This window comes from Mastigoproctus giganteus, chromosome 5, assembly GCF_048544385.1.
Source record: "Mastigoproctus giganteus isolate SK-2022 chromosome 5, ASM4854438v1, whole genome shotgun sequence".
NCBI lineage: Eukaryota > Metazoa > Arthropoda > Arachnida > Uropygi > Thelyphonidae > Mastigoproctus > Mastigoproctus giganteus.
Window position 1 is genome coordinate 175,009,469 of NC_143579.1, and position 18,724 is coordinate 175,028,192.

The window sequence follows — 18,724 nt, forward strand, 5'->3', positions numbered from 1 at the left end:
TAATATTGTATATAAATTGATTAAGATATCTTGAGAATGTATATACAGTTGTGTTAAAAAATAAAAAAATGTATACATTGTACTGGTCCATGGAGACCGATTGGTTGACTAGTGATCACAGGGTCTTACGATGCGAGATCCATCCTTTTGAACGCAGAACTGAAAATTGTAACATGGATAGGTTTGTGGCGAGTACCGTTAACTGGAGAAAGTGTAAGTCAGTCTTAAACAACGTACTGCCGATGTAGCCTGGCGGCCCAAAGAGCTGCTTTAGTTAATGATTTGTTTCAGAGGGCTTGCAATGCATCCATGAGGAGGGGAAGGAATAGAACGACGTCTGTTCCCTGGTGGTGCAGGGAGTTGAGCAGACAGGTGCCTTGTCAATCAGACTCGCAGAAAGTTTCAGAGAGCCAGACGTTCGGTCTACTTAAACCTTGCCAGCTACTGGGAGCATTATGCAACGGCAAAAAGGAACTATATTAAGGCGATTCGAGACTGCAAGCGCAAGGCTTGGCAGGATTTTGTCTCTGAGAAAGGCAGCTCAAACCCTTGGGGACTGCCGTACTGGTTAGTGATGGAGAAGGTTCGACTTGAACAGGTCCAGCATACTGTTCTCAGTGGACTGAGCGAGACTCAGACCTGGAACAAGGCGATGCTTATGGTTCTTCATACACTTTTTCCCGTTGACAACGTCAATGGGGAGACGGCAGATGTACCAGATGGGGAGATGTACCAGAACTACTGTAGTTCTGGTACATCCATTGGGGTGTTTACTATGGCTGAACTTGAGCAGGCCGTGAGAAGTATGTGAAATTGTAGGGCTCCTGGCACTGACAGTATTTCAGCCGAGATCCTGAAGGAATTTTTCAGACAATATCCTGACTTATTGTTGTCGATGTACAACCAATGCCTTGAAGAGTGCACGTTTCCACAGAGTTGGAAAGAAGCCAGACTCGTCGCCTGAAGGGAAATGATCGTGAGAGGACAGACCCGTCGTCTTATAGGCCGATTGCCTTGCTATCTGTTCTGGGAAAGACATTTGTATATATTCATGAATGGGAAGTTTTTTTCTGTTGGGTATATTTAATAATACACTTATTATTTGTGTAGTAAAGGTGAACATACCTGGTACTAGGAATCAAAATGCGACGTTACATTGACTTCTGGAAGGTGCTCGGATCAACATAGCATAAATAAACAGATTTGTTGTTTGAATTAATTTTTATTATAAAACTTGGATTTATTAATTTATTTTATTTTTTATTTTCATTTTCCTCAGCACCAGATTGAGAAACACTGCTGTAGCTACTCAAATATAAGTTGACTTTGAGTTTAAGTCATCCCCTAGTTTTGGACCTCAGGAGTTCAGAAAATGTATTGATCCTGTGCATAAATCAGTGTTAGAAAATGTGATTTGAGTGAATGCTGCTTGATTATACTTATTTCTGTATGAAATAGGTGAAGTATGCAAAACTGTATGAACCAAAACCTTTTTTTTTTTTTTTAATAGTAACAATGAGTAGAATATTTAATTGCAGAGGCCACAAATAATTGTGGCTTTCAAGATTGTTTTCAATATAAGTCTGGCTTCATATTACACTCGTTTGCAATTTATTTCAGCCATACTTGCACTTTTTATGAAAGAATTAAAGCTTTGTTTAATTGATTACCATTACTATCAACTGCACTTTCTAATTAAAACAAAGCCATATTAACATAAATTTCCAACTACTGTGCAACAACAAAACATCGGCAGTATAAAATTTACGAAAGGCAAGAATGTCAGCTGGATTTATTCTACAAAAATTAATAGTAACTAGTTATGTGGTAATCAAGGCATTGCACTCACCCCATAAAGAAGTGAGAACAAGATTAATTTTTCCCGTAACATTAAAAAATTATCTGGTTATTAACAAAATTTTCTCAGTATCCAATATGTAACAATATTGGATTCTTACCCATTGGGCTTTGTGTACTCTATCACAGTTTGCTGAAGAGATCATAAAAAATAAAAACTAATTAATACTATAAATAGATATGCAAACAATAATTAAGGAATTAAAAAATTCAAAAATTTAAATTCTAGGAACTTTAGAAATTAAACAAAAGAAAAGGAACTTAAAATAGCAAAACTGTGATAGGTACAAACAGAAACAAGTAAGTACAAGGCATTACATCGAAAGGGCTGTTAATCCACTCAAAGCCCCGACGATGTAGGGGATTGACGGCCACGTGATGGAATGCAAAAATGTATTATAGTAAAAATGTAAAATAGTAATAACTAGTAATCACCTTTTGCTACAGATAAAAATTTTTCATCAATAATTTGTCACGAAAATTCATTATCATTAAGCATTAAACTTCTAAACCTAATATGTATAGGCCATGCAGAATTAAGATGATCTAAACAAGGCTAGATTAATGACCAGAATGGTATGAACACTAATGCCTATATGTAAAAACCACCAATAATAGGTAACAATAAAAAAATTCGAACAATTAGAAATGTGTATATATATATGTGTGTGTGTGTGTTTGTGTATATATATATGGAATTTTTAGTATTAAGTATTTAGTATTTTAGTTTATGGATTGCTGTTGTGAAGAGAATTCATATTGCTGATTAAGAGAAATATGAGGAAGTGATTAAGATTGAATTAGTTTAGTGTTTGCAGCTGTAGAGAGAGTTGATATTGTTAATTGAGAGAAATTTTATGGAAATGATAGCATGTATTAACAGATTAAATGAGAAAAATTAATAGATTAGATGTAAATGAATACCAATTATGTATATACTTGTAAGTAGTTTTGTATGATAAATGACTTTTGTTTTATAATATTTTTGTCATTGCTCATGAGAAACTGTGGGAAAATCCCTTAGCTCCTGTAAATTCTGATTTTTTAATGCAGTCAGGTAGCTTGTGGGCCTTAGTGCTTGAGGGGAGCTGCTGAGAAAATCATACAATGGCCAGTGATGGTAGTACTAAGGTACAGGGAAATATAAATAAATAAATAACCCCCACATCTTAGATTTGGTTTCCTCACCAAGCTTAAACGTCAGTCCCTTTCTTTCGTTAATACAGATATAGTGCCATAAAACATCAAACAGAAAATAAGATTTTTTGAAGATGAGGGAATAAGGTGGGCAGTAAACTGCAACTCATCAACGACTATGTCAGTAAAATAGCACCAACCAGCACAGAATCCAAAAGGACATTTTCTACTTCTAATTAAATATGTACCAAAATTAGATCTAGTTTAAATGATAACACTATTGATTGCTTATGTTTCTTAAGAGCTCACTTTATTCAGACAGGTAGTGTGGATGCTTAGACAACCAAATTGCAGTTTAAATATGTATATATTTTTTGTTTTTAGAATAACTGTATGTTTAATAATTTTTGTTAGAATATTTATTATTGTAATAAAAGTTTGATTTAAAATATGAATTCCAGTAGTATTTTTTTTTTTTTTTTTGGAATACCGGTATTCCAAAAAAAAATTAAATTAAATTAAAAATACTGAAATACTGATATTAATATTTTGACCGGTATTATGAGCCCTATGTATGCGCTCTCCCAGTCATCTGATCACGCACAGCATATTTAGTATAATTTATTCCATTCCTAACGTTTTGTTATGTTTGTTTCTGCATGTATGTACCTTTCTTGCTGAGGAAGAGGTTTTGTTACCCCAAAAGCTACTTGTCGTATTAAAACTTATTAAATTTATTTTAGTTACTGCTTCCACTGGTGGTGCCTCCATAGCCAGGTGGGCAGGAGCAGCAGTGCGAAGCACATACTTCTCAATTAGACTGGGGTTCGAGCCCGTGACCACCAAATAGGGAGGATGTGGAAAGGTCAGGGAATGACCACCGCATATCCCAGAGCAATATGGCCTTAGTTGCTAATGCTCCAAATAACAAACAAACAAACAAGCTTCCACTGGCTCTGCTGTATTTTCTTCGAAACCATGAAAACCAGTGCCACAGGCCCATTCTCTTTCATTCAAAAAATATATCATTTTCATCAAGTGTAGTCTTTTCTTCTGTAATAGTTATTGGGAACACTTGTTTTAAATTATTATTATTATTGTTCAAATTAAAAGATCTTTATTATTTCAGGAACTTAATCATGATAATATTAGTACATAGCAGTACAAAATACACTTTTTTAATCTTTTTTTTAAATTAACAGTATTATTGTATTAAAAATATTTATAATACAATACATACATTCTAAATTAGAAATTGAATATATCTAGTGCTTAATTTAATTTACAAATGCTCAGTGTTTAGTTTTGAGCTACCCTGTGTATGTAGGCACCTCCGTAGCCAGGTGGGAAGGAGCAGCAGTGCATAGCACACGCTTCTTGATTAGACTGGGATTCGAGCCCGTCATCACCAAATACAGAGGATGTGGAAAGGTCAGGGAATGATCACCGCATATCCCGGAGCAATATGGCCTTAGTTGTTAATGCTCCTAAAAACCAAATAACTAACTAACTAACCTGTGTATGTGTATATATCTGATGATGGGATATATATATATATATATATATGTATGTATGTATATAAAATAAAATGAATAAAATATATTTTATATATATATAGTATATTCTATTTAGTTTACAGATACAGTTGCTTCAGACAGAATTAGATTCCATTCAAGGAAGAGCTCGAGATATGCTACTTAGCCAAGGTGCTGAATTGACACTGGCAGCAATGTCCCTCTCTCAGGTTGCCTTTGGGATTCATTCAATACTTACCACAGCTGCTGATTTTGCATCTTCACACCTAGAATTAGAAAATGAGGTGGGATAAAAGTTTTTCCTTTTTTTTTTTTTTTTTGTGTTTACTTGAAAACTGGGATTAATGCTATATTTCAATTAAATTTTATTTAAATAAAATGTAATATAGGTTTTATATATCAAAAATGCAAAAACATTTTATAAAATTTGAAATCCTAAACATTCTTGCATTTTAGTTTGGTTTACAAAGGAAAAGTGGCGCCTCCGTAGCCAGGTGGGAAGGAGCAGCAGTGCATAGCACACGTTTCTTGATTAGACCGGGTTTCGAGCCCGTCACCACCAAATACAGAGGATGCAGAAAGGTCAAGGGAATGACCACCGCATAGTCCTGGAGCAATATGGCCTTAGTTGCTAATGCTCCTAAAAACCAAATAACAAACAAACAAAGGAAAAGTGGGTTAGTGAGATTTCTGTCTCTGTGTGACCCTAATACTTTTTTTTTTACAATCTAATCAGTATCAGTAGGAACTATATTAGTGTGTTGGGGGGACACGATAAATAAAAAGAAATGCATTAACTTCAGAGATATCTTTATGGGAGAGTAGAGTTTTTATTTTGATTTACCATCCCGGCAGATTCGTCTGCTTGACATTGGGTTCCAAATTACTTAAAATGGTTTCTGTAGGGTGTGGGTAACTCATTATTTTAAGATCATATTCGTCTGCTTGACATTGGGTTCCAGATTACTTAAAATGGTTTCTGTAGGGTGGGGGTAACTTGTTATTTTAAGATCATATTGACTTCTCTTTTTTTAATTGGTTTTAATCAAACAAATGGCAAATTATTCATAATAATCGAGATTTTTCATTGCATGGTGAAGAATGGCAATGTGGCTAATTATTCAGCAGAGGATGCAAATTAAAGCTCATTGAGGTTTGGGAGCTTAATAAGCAAGGTTCAGTCAAAGTTCAGATGAGGAGTGAAAATAGTATCTATGTAATATTGCACGATAAGACAATAAAAAATCGCCTCATCAACATCTGAAAATATTGAAACTGTGAATTTAATATTTATGAGAAGAAGTCTTCCAAAAAATTTCTTGTGCAGGAGCCCAAGAAAATAGCTTAACCCATTATGCTTTTCAGGAAGTTCTTGTTAACCTTGTATTTGGACCTTGGAAGTCTCACTGTGTTCAGAAGTTGTTTAAAGAAAATTGTGTGCAACATTTGGAATAAATTGTGCTGGCTATATGATATGATAATATGATAATATTAACCAGTTACAATTGCTTGATAACATTCTATGGACTATAGGAAAAATGTTGCAAGAAGGGATAAAATATTCTAATGTGCAATTCTGCTCAGACATGATAGGAAGGAATATATGATGAAAACCTTCAGGAGTGTACAAGGCTTAGAGAGGCGAAATTTTTCTTTCCATAGATTTCCCTAATTAATAGAAGAAATTTGTTTGTAAAGAATTCATTTCAAGGGTGGAGGTGCAAGAGTTTTTGCTAATTGCATTGAAGATTCTTTTAGCAAAAACTCTGCTAATTTAGGTAGTTAGGGGAGCCATTGGAATGATGCAGGTTAGTAACAAGAGCCAAAATCACACTTGCAGCTTCAGCAAATATTGGTATCTGACCTATAATTACCTTGTGCACAGAAAAAACACATTGAAATAAATACAAAAACCACCAATGGTCAAACATTCCACTAGGAAAAACATGTTTAAGCAACAAAAAAAAGTATGCAGGGAGGTTGTAAAAAGCTGAGATACAAAACTTAATTTGTGTATATAGAAATTCCATGAGAATTGTAAATAAATTAAACAAATCTGAGCTTTTGATTAGTTGTAAACTTACACAGCTGTCAGCAAAAAAAACAAAAAAAAAAACAAAACAAATCACCTATGCAACCACTCTAATAATTTCCCTATTCTTTCCTAAATTTATTTCAATCATCCACTTCCACAACACTAGATGAAAGTTTGTACCAACAATCAAATACCCTCTGTTTAAAAGCAAATTTCCACACACTTATCCTGCAACTATCTTTCAATTAAATTTTTTTTTTCCTTATGTGTGTTTTCAGCCTGTCTGCATTATTTTTTTCTAGATATGTTGTTTGACTACTGTTATTAACTACTTTAACAACTTTTGTATCATTTACTAATTTAGACATTAAGCCTGATATACCTTCATCAGTATCATTAATAAATATTGAACAGAGCAGTGGGCTCACTTTGTCATGCATGAAAAGAAAATCTGGGCCAACCGTAACCCTAAAAAGTATAACACAGAGTTCGAGGATCTATTCTCAATACCTCTGTGCAGTTACAATATCCCTATCAAAAACACATGGGTGTGGCCGTTGATCCTTGTTACACCCCACACAAGAACACTTCCCCCTCCACCATAACTCTTCCTTTCTCTGATGTTGGAGGGATGGTACCACATTCCTTGTCTCCAGATGAAATAACATCTAAAATCTGTTTGTAGGCTAAAATGGAACTCATCAGAGAACGGAACTGTACCCCATTTGTCAGGGCTCCAAGTCCCATGTTCATGACACAAGCTTCGACAAGCTCTTCGGTGGTTTGTGGCTAATGGGATCCAAACCACTGGCTTCCTTGCATAGAGTCCACTTGAATTGAGCCTTCTTAATGCAGTGGGGTTGGAAATGTTTTATCCTTTAGCTGCAGCAGCCTCAAGAGACAGTTAATGACAGGAAATTGTAGGTTTCCATCTTGCTGTTAGAGCCAGATGGCAGTCTGTCTGGTTTACTTGCCCTCGGGTAACCTTGGCCAGCCCTTCTTGTAATGGTTCCTGGTCAGAAAACTGCTTCCATGGTGCCGAGACAACACTGTAGACACATTGAGCCAACATGCCACCTAAGACTGCCAAGCTTCAAGTTGTCCAACTGCCCCCCCCATCTCAAAGAATCATATGAATAACGATGACCAGCCATCCTGAGTACTGGAGATGTGGCTATCCCACTGACAAGCCAAAAATGGGAATGAAGTGATGTGGTTGCAACCAGTGTTTTTATAGGCATGAATAATTTGCATAATATGCAGCACAGTAAGCTGGTAGATTGATTTCTATTGGATATTCAGAATTTTCATGGCAGGATGCCTATTATATCAAATATTAGCCTTTGGTGGCACGATTCACAATAAAATATTCATGAAAAACATTTTGTTGTGCAGTGTTTTTACTTTTAGGATCAACAATTCCTTTTCCATTTTTCTCTCAGTTATCATCACAAAATCATTTAGTCTCCTGTTAGAATTTGCTATGCTTCTGGTAATCCCATCCCTTAAAAATTCCTTATGTGTGAATGTAGATGCAATATAAGCTAAACAGTATCAGCATTGGTTTGAAAAAGAGTGCAGAAAGTTTTTTTTTTAATGATAAATTTTAAGTGATGAAGCAAAAAGTGAGTGTCAGCAATTACTGTAAAAGCTTTCTGCTGCATGCACAATCAAGACCATGAAGGTTCCCATCAGTATGTAGAATTCACACTTTCATTCAATACTTTTGCAATTACTTTTACATATATACAGGGTGATTCTAAATTATTCTCGGGGTTTCCGTTGCCTATTTATTTTCTAACCGGAAACAACAAAATAAAACTGCTTATGGCATATGAAAGTGTAACTCAAAAAGTTTTATTACCTATAGAATCAATACTGCAGAATGCTAAACAACTTCAACATGCCTGCCTTTCTTGGCATGTAAGATTCCAAGCAATATCCAGTTTCCCTCCAAGTGTTCTCCAGAATTTGCAGTGCAACTGTTTCGATTGCAGCAACAATTTTGAGCTTCAGTTCATCGAGGGAGATCACAGGGGTCTTGAACACAATGTCCTTCATGTATCAGCACAGGAAGAAATCAAGCGGCATAAGATTGGGTGAGTGCGGAGGCTATGTAATCGGTCCACCATGCCAAACCCAGCACCCAGGAAAATGCATGTCAAGAAATTCTGACAATAAGAGCCCAATGTGGCGGTGCACCATCTTGCTGGAATATCACATTTGTCTGATGATTTGTAACAGATACAGCTGTAGCACGTCCAGATAAGTCACCGCTTTCACTACTTTTCCTGCAAAGAAAAAGGGCCCCAAAACTTCCGAACATAACAAAGCACACCAGACATTAGCATCAGTAGAGGCATATGATGCAAGAAAGCAAGCTTATGCAGCATCAGCCAAATAAAAAAAAAAAAAAAATGCTCCCATTTCACCTCTCCGTTCGTTCCAAATACCTATCCAGCTCAGCCTTAAATTTATTTAGGCTATCAACTTCCACAACAAAGGATGGAAGCCTGTTCCAGAAATCAACTACCCGCTGGCAAAAGGCAAATATCCGCACATCTATCCTACACCTGTCTTTCCTCAATTTGAATTTATGCCCTCTCAGGTGATAATTCTGAGCAAGAGGAAGAATCCCATCAGCATTGAGCATGCTCAAACCATTCAAGGCTTTATACACCTCAATCAGATCACCTCAGAGGTGCCAAGTCTCCAGACAGGGTAATTTGCAAAACTTTAAGCCTTTCTTCGTAAGAGCAACCCTTTGTTCCTTTCACTAATCTTGTTGCCCTTCTCTGTACTCGTTCCAACAGCTCTACATCCTTCTTAAAATGAAGCCTCCAGACCTGTATACAGTACTCAAAGTATGGCCTGACCATCACCTTATACAAGGGGATAATCACCTCCTTATCCCTGCTAGAAAAGTTCCTGTATTTCATTGAATGAGCTACTCTTGCAGACCGTCTGCACTGCTCAGAAAACTTCTATCTGCCTGCACAATTACCCCCAGGTCCTTTTCGTTCTCTACCACTGTCAGTGTAGTACCACAGAGTTGATACGTTACTCGTTACTCTGGTGTTACTGCTTCCCATATGTAGTACTTTACATTTGTCAATGTTAAACTTCATTTGCCACCTCTCAGTCCATCTGCTCAACTTTTCTAAATCCTGTTGCAGCAGCGTACTATCATTAGTGTCATAAACAACCCTTCCAACCTTTGTATCGTCTACAAACTTGGACATTAAGCCTGATATACCATCATCAATATCATTTATAAATACAGAAAACAACAATGGACTCAACACTGAACCCTGAGGGACTCCACTAATAACATTAGTCCACGATGAGCAGTGTCCATTGATTACCACTCTCTGTATTCTCCCACTCAACCATCCCTTTATCATAGCAGCAATTTGCCTCCAATGCCACACTGCTCCAAATTGTTCAGCAGTCTTCCATGTGCAACAGTATCAAAAGATTTTTCTAAGATCCAAATATATGATATCAAAGTTATTCCCTACATCCAGTTCCTTTGTGACCACATCATAGTATCCAATCAAATTGGTCAGGCAAGACTTTCCTTAACAAAACCATGCTGTGTCCGAGCTATAATGGAAGTCTTGTCCAGATGATCCTGCAGTGCTTCTTTAACCAGTGCGCCTCCACTAATTTTCCTGGAACAGAAGTTAAACTAAGTTTTCCTGGAACAGAAGTTAGGTCTATAATTACTTGTGTTGCCCTTTGATCCTCCTTTGTGAATTAGGGTCACATTTGCACATCTGCAGTCCATGGGTACCTCCTCTGAGTCGAAAGAAGCTGTCATAATTATGGCTGAGGTTTTGCTTACTTCTTTTGCTGCCTCCTTTCATATAACTGGATAGATTATATCCACCCCGGGTGACTTTTTTATGTTTATCTTCAACAATTTTGCCTCCACTTTGCTCTCAGTTGTTACAAAATCATCTAGCTCACTGCCAGAGTTTAATTCGCCTCTGCTATTCCCCTTCCTGAATAACTCCTCATGTGTGAATGTAGATGCAAAATACTCATTTAGTTTGTTAGCCACCTGAGCAGGATCATCAACAGTTGAACCATCAATATTCAGTGGACCAATCTGATTCATCCATTTCCATCTAGAGTTTACATAGGTAAAGAACTCTTTGCTGTTTTTCTTTGCATCCTTTGCCAAAGATTTCTCATAATCTGCCTTTGCCTGCCTAATCTCTTTGTGACTTGGTTACAGACCTGCTTATATCTATCATAGGCTTCCATGTCAGCCATTAATTTATATGTATCCCATGCATTTTTCTTCTCTGCCATATGTCTCATTATGGCAGAGAATCCATTTAGGCCTAAACTTTGAACAATATTTCTTAGTTATGTAAAGCCTAGTAGCTTCCAAGATAAATTCTTTAATGCTTCCCATTTTGAATTTGCTGTTGGTAACATCATCAGTTGGCCCCACCGTATGGAATTTAAATACGGTCTCAGATCACCGTAAGTGCCTTTACGAAAGCAAAAACCCTTCCCTTTACCCCTGATGGTAGTTACCTCTGAGTAAATCCCACTTAAGCACACCGTGATCACTTCCACCTAGTGGTTCCTTTATCTGCAAATTCTTAATGCATGAAGAATCACTACTGATAATCAGATTAAGAATATTACTCCCTCTAGTTGCCTCCTGAAAATGCTGATGTAGAAAACAATCATCCAATAAATCCACAAAAGCCTTGCTACTATTTGAGACCCACAAATTCCAGTCAATATCTGGGAAATTAAAATCCCCCATTATAAGACTCTCTGGCTTACTGGCCCACTCTTTCCCTGTACAGTTTCTTATTATACTCATCAGAGTCATTAGGCCTATAGCACACTCCTACTCTCAATTTTGATCTTCCAGTGCTTATGTCACACCAAACTGACTCGACACTGCACTGTCCAGCGATGTCGACTGGCTTCACTTCCTCAGATTTTATGTGTTTCTTATCTAATAGCATAACCCCTCCTCCCTTCCCTTCCCTTCCTGTCCTGTCCTTTCTGTACACATTGTACTCCCCAAATTCCAGTTCTGCATTCCTTATGTCTGTGTGACACCACGTCTCTGATATCCCAACAATATCTGCCTTTGATGTTTTGAGCAATACCTCAAATTCATCAAATTTATTTGCCCAACTCCTAGCATGTATCCATGCAAGGAGTTGGGCAAATAGTACACACAAGTATCCATGCACCTATTCCTATTCTTAGCTACCCTAACACAACCCATGTGTTTACTTGTACTGCAGTGACTCTCAGCAGTCTCTGAAATACCCTGCATCTTGTTTTCCAGGCTGCTGCTCATTCCAGTAGAAGCAATGCAAGAATCACTTTCACCTCTGCCAATGGCTACTGTTAATCTATTAGTCCTTGTATCCCTCCCAAGCTAGCAGTTTTCCGACCCACCTAACACTGCCTCGATAGCATCAGCAAATATTCTTGTACCCTTTCTATTTAAGTGTATCCCATCTCTGTAGAAGCAGTCTCTCATGTTAACAAGTACAGACCAGGCTGAAAAATATTCTACCCCTTGAGCCATGCACAATCTTTCCTGGGCCAAATTGATTGATAATGAATGGAAAATAACGTGAAATGCTTTCATAATGAAAGAACACCTAATGTTTTGTTTTGATATAGAGAAAGCATATGATACTGCACGATGTTTCAGAATACTAAGAGGCACATATACAATTTGGAATGAGGACACCTACCACCGTATATCCAGAACTTCTTACAACACTAAACCTTTCAAGTTTGAATGCAGACTACACTATTCAAGCTATTCCATCATAAAGAGGGAGTACCACAGGGATGTGTTCTTAGTGTAACCCTGTTTGCCAGAATGATAAGTTCTATAACAGAGTAGATTCCAAATACAGAAGACACTTCCCTGTATGTAGATGACTTGGCATCTTCTACTATTCCCAAAATATGCAAGCAGTTGAAAGGCACTTGGAAGAAGCCATCAATAAATTAAGCATATGGACCAAAAGCAATGGTTTTAAACTTTCTATGCATAAAACTATTGTCTTACATTTCTGTAGGAAACATAAACTACACCCAGATCCAGAGCTAAAGCATTAAATTTCTAGTTATCCTAGATAAAAAAACTGACATTTTTGGAATGCATAAAATATCTAACAGCAAGCCTAAAAAATAAACATATTGAAGGTATTATCTGCAATAACATGGGGAGCTGATCGAAACACTATGCAATGCTGGTATCAAACACTAATAAGGGCCTTTCTGGATTATGTCATTATGTTGTATTACTTTATGACAAAATAATGCTCTATTTATTTCTCAATTTAGCCTAATTTAGCTGAGTCCCAATGACTCAGCTAAATTAGGCACCCTAAGATGGTTAGACCTGTCCATTGCAGTGGATTACGTGCAGCTCTAGGAGCATATTGTATTATATACTACCAATACAAAGTCTGTATGCAGAAGCCTATGAACCCCACCACAATTTAAGTGAAAAAACTTAATAGTGTATCATGCAGACAAAGTAATATCCATTCTGACCATTCAGCATGGAAATCTCTGTATGAACCAAGCTTGGAAAATGTATACAGAACACGCCCAACCATTAACAGACCAGCAGGCATATGCTTGCAAGCTCTACTCGTATGTCATGACTTAAGCTCAGAATGAATAGCATTTCTTCTTAAACCTCTAGTTCCACCTTGGAATGCTGCACTTCTAATCTGTGACTTTCACTTCCATGAGTGGCAGAAAAACTCTATCTGATTAACAATATCAACAACTTCATATGTTGAATTTCTAAACAACATCTGTATATATGTGGACTGCTCCAAAACAGAAGAGAAAATTGGCACCGTGGTGAAGTGTCCTCATACAGTCCTATCATGCTGACTGTTGACAGAATGCAGTAACTACTGTTAAGTTTCATGCCATAAAACTGGCCATTGATCAGATATGGCCCACATCCATTTAAAACAGTTTCATCTTCAGACACCCTCAGCGTAATACAAGCCCTGCAGCATACTACTAAAATGATCCTTCCAATCCTTTAACAAGTCCAGTAACAAACTAGCAAGCTTGTTTCTGGACAAGAAACAAACTAACCCAGCTAGCAAGACAAAATCAAACTGTAAAACTCTGCTGGATACCAGGGCATATAGGAATAAGTGGAAATGAGCAAGTGGGAAAAGCAGCAACAGGTTCCATTAGTTCAAATATTCAAGGATCATACACAGACTGCAAATATATCATCCAATTAAGCAAAATGAGACAGTGGTAGCAGCTTGCCAAGGACAAACCAGCAATAAACTACTATAGATAAAAAAAATGGAAACTACAAATCTGGATTACTGGTGAAAGACCAAATAGACAGGAAGTGGTTCTAGCAAGAATAAGAATTGGACACGCAGACATTACTGACTCTTACTTGCTTAGGGCAGAAGACCTACCCCAATGCCACAACTGTTTTACAAGGTTAAGTCTTCCAAGACGTTTGGTGCACTATACTTATTGCAGCTGATGTGCTGTTAAATATTTAAACAAACAATCACACATACTAATGGAATAAATATAAAAAGTTTGAAGATTGTTGTTCAAGAGAAAAGTATAGGAGGATCCCTTGCCAGCCATGGGATAATAAGTTCCTGAAACGTACTGCACTTGGCAAAATTGCATTTGGCAAGACTAAGGTCCCAAAGAAAATAGGGAGTTAGAGAAACAATAAAATATATGAATAAAACTGTAAATTTAATTTTTGCTTTTTGCAGCATAAAATCAATGAAGTCTGTGAAGTACTTTTTATCTTCTGTTCTAGTCTTTTTACTCATTCACTTTCAACACTTATTGAATATTTAGAGGCCATAATAAAAAATAAAATAATTACATTTTAATTAACAACAAATGTGATAACCTTTAGTGTTCCCAAACATGTCCAAAATAAGTGTGGGAAAATTAAATATTAATCACAAAATGTACATATGTCCATGTGCAACACAATATATATGCATAACTGCCAATTTACGGATTTATGATGAAGAATTTGTCTTTTTGACTTGGTTTAGCCCTTTCTCTGTCTCACTTCATACTACAGTTGGTACCATAGACTATCTCCATCTTTTTTAAAAACACGTCCACCTTTTACTTTTCACAAAAAACAGTAAAACTGCATTAGAATCAGGATTTAAAAAAAAAATTATGAATTTTCTGAATTTTATTACCAAAGAATACTGCCTTAATGAACACCTGTGAACAGTTTGCCATAAATTGCAAATTCAAATATTTAATATGGTCATAACAGAAGCTGTATGACTATGAATAAATTTGGTAAATTGTGGACATAGTTTAGCAATCAGCAACTTTCTGTCATGAATTCCTAAGATCAAAGCTTGTTTACTTATGACAGTCGAAAGTCTACAAGCTTTAAACAAAATTCATGGATGGCAAATTGCTGAATTGGGTCTGATGCTTAGCATGTTTGCTGCCACCTAAATGTGATACAATTTGTTCGATGTGCCATTATTTTTGGAATGTTGAAAAAAATCAACAAAACAACATCCCCAGCTTTCCGAAAATTCACACGTAGTGGTTGGAAATTAAAAGTATGGAATATATTGCTGAAAACAAACACTTACTTGTGTCCTGAGCAGTAAATTCGAACAGATCCTAAAATTTTTTAAGCATTATTCATGTACTAAATTAACATCAGCATAAGCAAAAAAACAAATACTCTATGCCACGTCTATAAACAAAAGCCAAGGATTGCTGCAGAGCATTCAATTAGTGTGCCAATGCTGAGTAGTTGTTAATTTCTTGTCTTTGCATTTACAGCACTTGTTGGCACTTAAGAATGAACACTCATATGTGCTGTAAAAAAAAAAAAAGTGCATTGTGATGCGTCACTCCTAGTGCAGTTTTATGCATATTATTATTAGTGGCATGTGATGTAAAAAAGAAAGCTTATAATGCATCGGCAAAAAAAAAAAAAAGAAAATAAAAAAAAACACATCACTTTTCTATCCCTCAATAACTTGTTTAGTTCTTCCTTGAATTTATTTGAACTGCCACTTCCACAACACCAGATGGAGGTTTGTTCCAACAGTCAATCACCTGCTGCCTGAAGGAAAAGCTCCTCACATCTATCCTGCAACCACTATCATTCCTCAGTTTGATTTTGTGTGTAGTCTGAGTAAGAGAAAGAATGACATCAGCATTGAGCTTGCTCAATCCATTCAAAGCCTTAAAAACCTTGATCAGATCACCTCACAGATGCCTAGTCTCAAGAAACTGCACTTTTCATAACTGAAGTCTGTCTTGGTAAGACCACCCTTTCATTTCCTTCACCAGTCTCGTTTCCTTTCTCTGCACCCATTCCAACAGATCTACATCCTTAAATTAAGCTTCCAGACCTGTATGCTGTACTCAAAATGCAGGCTAACTATTGCTGTACACAACTGGATAATCACTCCCTTGTCGCTTCTAGCAAAGTTCCTGTATATCATAGACAAAACTCTGTGGGCTATCGTGGCAGCCTGTTTGCATTGCTCAGAAAACTTCATATCTGACTGTACAATTACCCCCAGGTCATTTTCACTTTCCTCTGTCCTGAGTGTAGTACTATACAGTTGGTACATTAATCTGGGATTACTGCTACTCATATGCATTGCCTTGCATTTATCTATGTTAAACTTCATTGTTGGAACAGTTTACCCTGATTACTGTCATTAACCACCCTGTCAACCTTCATATTACCTGCAAACTTATAATTAAGCCTGATATGTACCTCCATTGGTATAGAAAATGACAATGGCCCAGCACTGAACCTTGGGAGACTCCACTAATAGCATTAATCTATGAAGAGTACTGTTCATTAATAACCCCTCTCTCTCTCTCTCTCTCTCTCTCAATTAACCATCCCTTTATCCAGAGCAGTAACTTGTTCTTAATGCCACACTACTCCAATTTGTACAGCAGTCTTGTAGGTGCAACAGTATCAAAAGCTTTCCTGAAATCCAAGTATGTGATATCAAAATTATATTTTGCATCCAGTTCCTTTGTTACTGCATTATAATATCTAATTAGATTGGTCAGACAAGATCACCCCTTAACAAATCCATTCTGCGATTGCAGTATAAGTTCATTCCTGTCTAGATGATACTGCATTACTTTAACCAGAGACCTCCATTATTTTTTCAGAACAGAAGTTAAGCTAATGGGTCTGTAATTACTCATGTCACTCATTATCCAGAGCAGTAACTTGTTCTTAATGCCACACTACTCCAATTTGTACAGCAGTCTTGTAGGTGCAACAGTATCAAAAGCTTTCCTGAAATCCAAGTATGTGATATCAAAATTATATTTTGCATCCAGTTCCTTTGTTACTGCATTATAATATCTAATTAGATTGGTCAGACAAGATCACCCCTTAACAAATCCATTCTGCGATTGCAGTATAAGTTCATTCCTGTCTAGATGATACTGCATTACTTTAACCAGAGACCTCCATTATTTTTTCAGAACAGAAGTTAAGCTAATGGGTCTGTAATTACTCATGTCACTCTTTGATGTGCCTTTGTGAATTGGGGATACATTTACACATCTCCAGTCCATAGGGACCTCTGCTGAATCCAAAGATGTTCGTAATTATGGCTAAGGGTTTGCTTAACTCTCTTTGCTGCCCCACCATAAACTGCCTGCCATGAAACATCCTTATACAAATGTCAGAAGAGCCAACTATCCCAGCAAAATATTCCCCATCCACCATCATGAACAGCCTGCGACTATTCTACATCATGTATGAGATGTAGAGAGTGCATGACTTTGGTAATTGTTGCCACACACACACACACGTGCACACACACACCTTTCAGTTGGCATGATGTGAAAGGAAATAGTTTTTCTAACCACCGCACCTTTTTCCATTAATTTGATGCAGACATCTGGGAAATGCAATCACAAGGAAATGGCGAGTTTGCAGTATGTTGAATAGCCTTTCTGAAACATTCTCTGGACCATTCCGTTGTATTCTTGTCATTTGAGCTACAGAGATCATCCTGCTAGTTGGCACAAGTTGCTGTAGTCTTTTTGCACCTCGTTTTTCCACCATTGATTTCACACTATATAGAAACTGGTTGTTTTCTCCCTTGTCTTCTACATCATACGCAAGCACATTGGTATGTTGGTCTGTGCTTGGTCACATGTAGTACTATGTACAAACTGTACTCACATTTATGCAATTGTTGTCTGCATTCACCTCACCAAGTTTTCATTCACATAATGTAGGCCATTTGCTCCCATTACAGTAGTTTGTAGTATTTCAATGTTTCTTCAGTTTAATTACTATTATTATCATTTTTTATTTGTCTTTCCCCATTTCTGATTTGCGTAATGTTGCTGTTAACTTCATTAGTCATCAACATTAATGTGATCTGTAACCACTATCAATCCTCTTGATCATTAGATTAAAATAAATAAATGCTGATTTAATAATATACATATTTATAGTTATTTGTTTTTGTTTGTTTGGGGACTTTTTAAATGCATCAACTACTTTGGTCACAGTATACTGGTTCATGTGGCTTTTTGTGTATTATATATATATATATATATAAGGGGTGGCTGAGGGGGAGAAGACAGAGTGGTAATCAATGGACACTGCTCGTCGTGGACTAATGTTATTAGTGGACTCCCTCAGGGCTCAGTGTTGGGTCCATTATTGTTTTCTGTATTCATAAATGATATTGATGATGGTATATCAAGCTTAATGTTGAAGTCTGCAGACGATACAAAGGTAGGCAGAATTGTCAAGGACACTATTGACACTATGCTGCTGCAACAGGATCTGGAAAGGTTGAGCAGATGGGCTGAGAGATGGCAAATGAAGTTTAACATTGACAAATGTAAAGTACTACACATGGGAAACAGCAACCCCACAGCAACGTATCAACTATGTGGTACTACACTGACAGTGGTAGAGAATGAAAGGGACCTGGGGGTGGTTGTGCAGGCAGATATGAAGTTCTCTGAGCAGTGCAGATGGGCTGCAAGAGTAGCTCATGGTGTATTGTAAATGATATATAGTAATTTTGCTAGCAGGGATAAGGAGGTGATTATTCCCTTGTATAAGGCAATGGTCAGGCCACAC

At 36.8% G+C, this 18,724-nt stretch overlaps 1 protein-coding gene across 1 annotated transcript in view; it reads left to right on the forward strand.

The window, feature by feature from the left end:
* LOC150085861 (uncharacterized) overlaps window positions 1–18,724 on the forward strand; it is a 273,976-nt gene that overhangs the window by 178,502 nt on the left and 76,750 nt on the right. Inside the window, exon 6 of the mRNA XM_090374719.1 lies at window positions 4,627–4,813. Within this exon, the coding sequence (XP_090230845.1) occupies window positions 4,627–4,813 (187 nt within the window). The remainder of the gene's footprint in view (window positions 1–4,626; window positions 4,814–18,724) is intronic.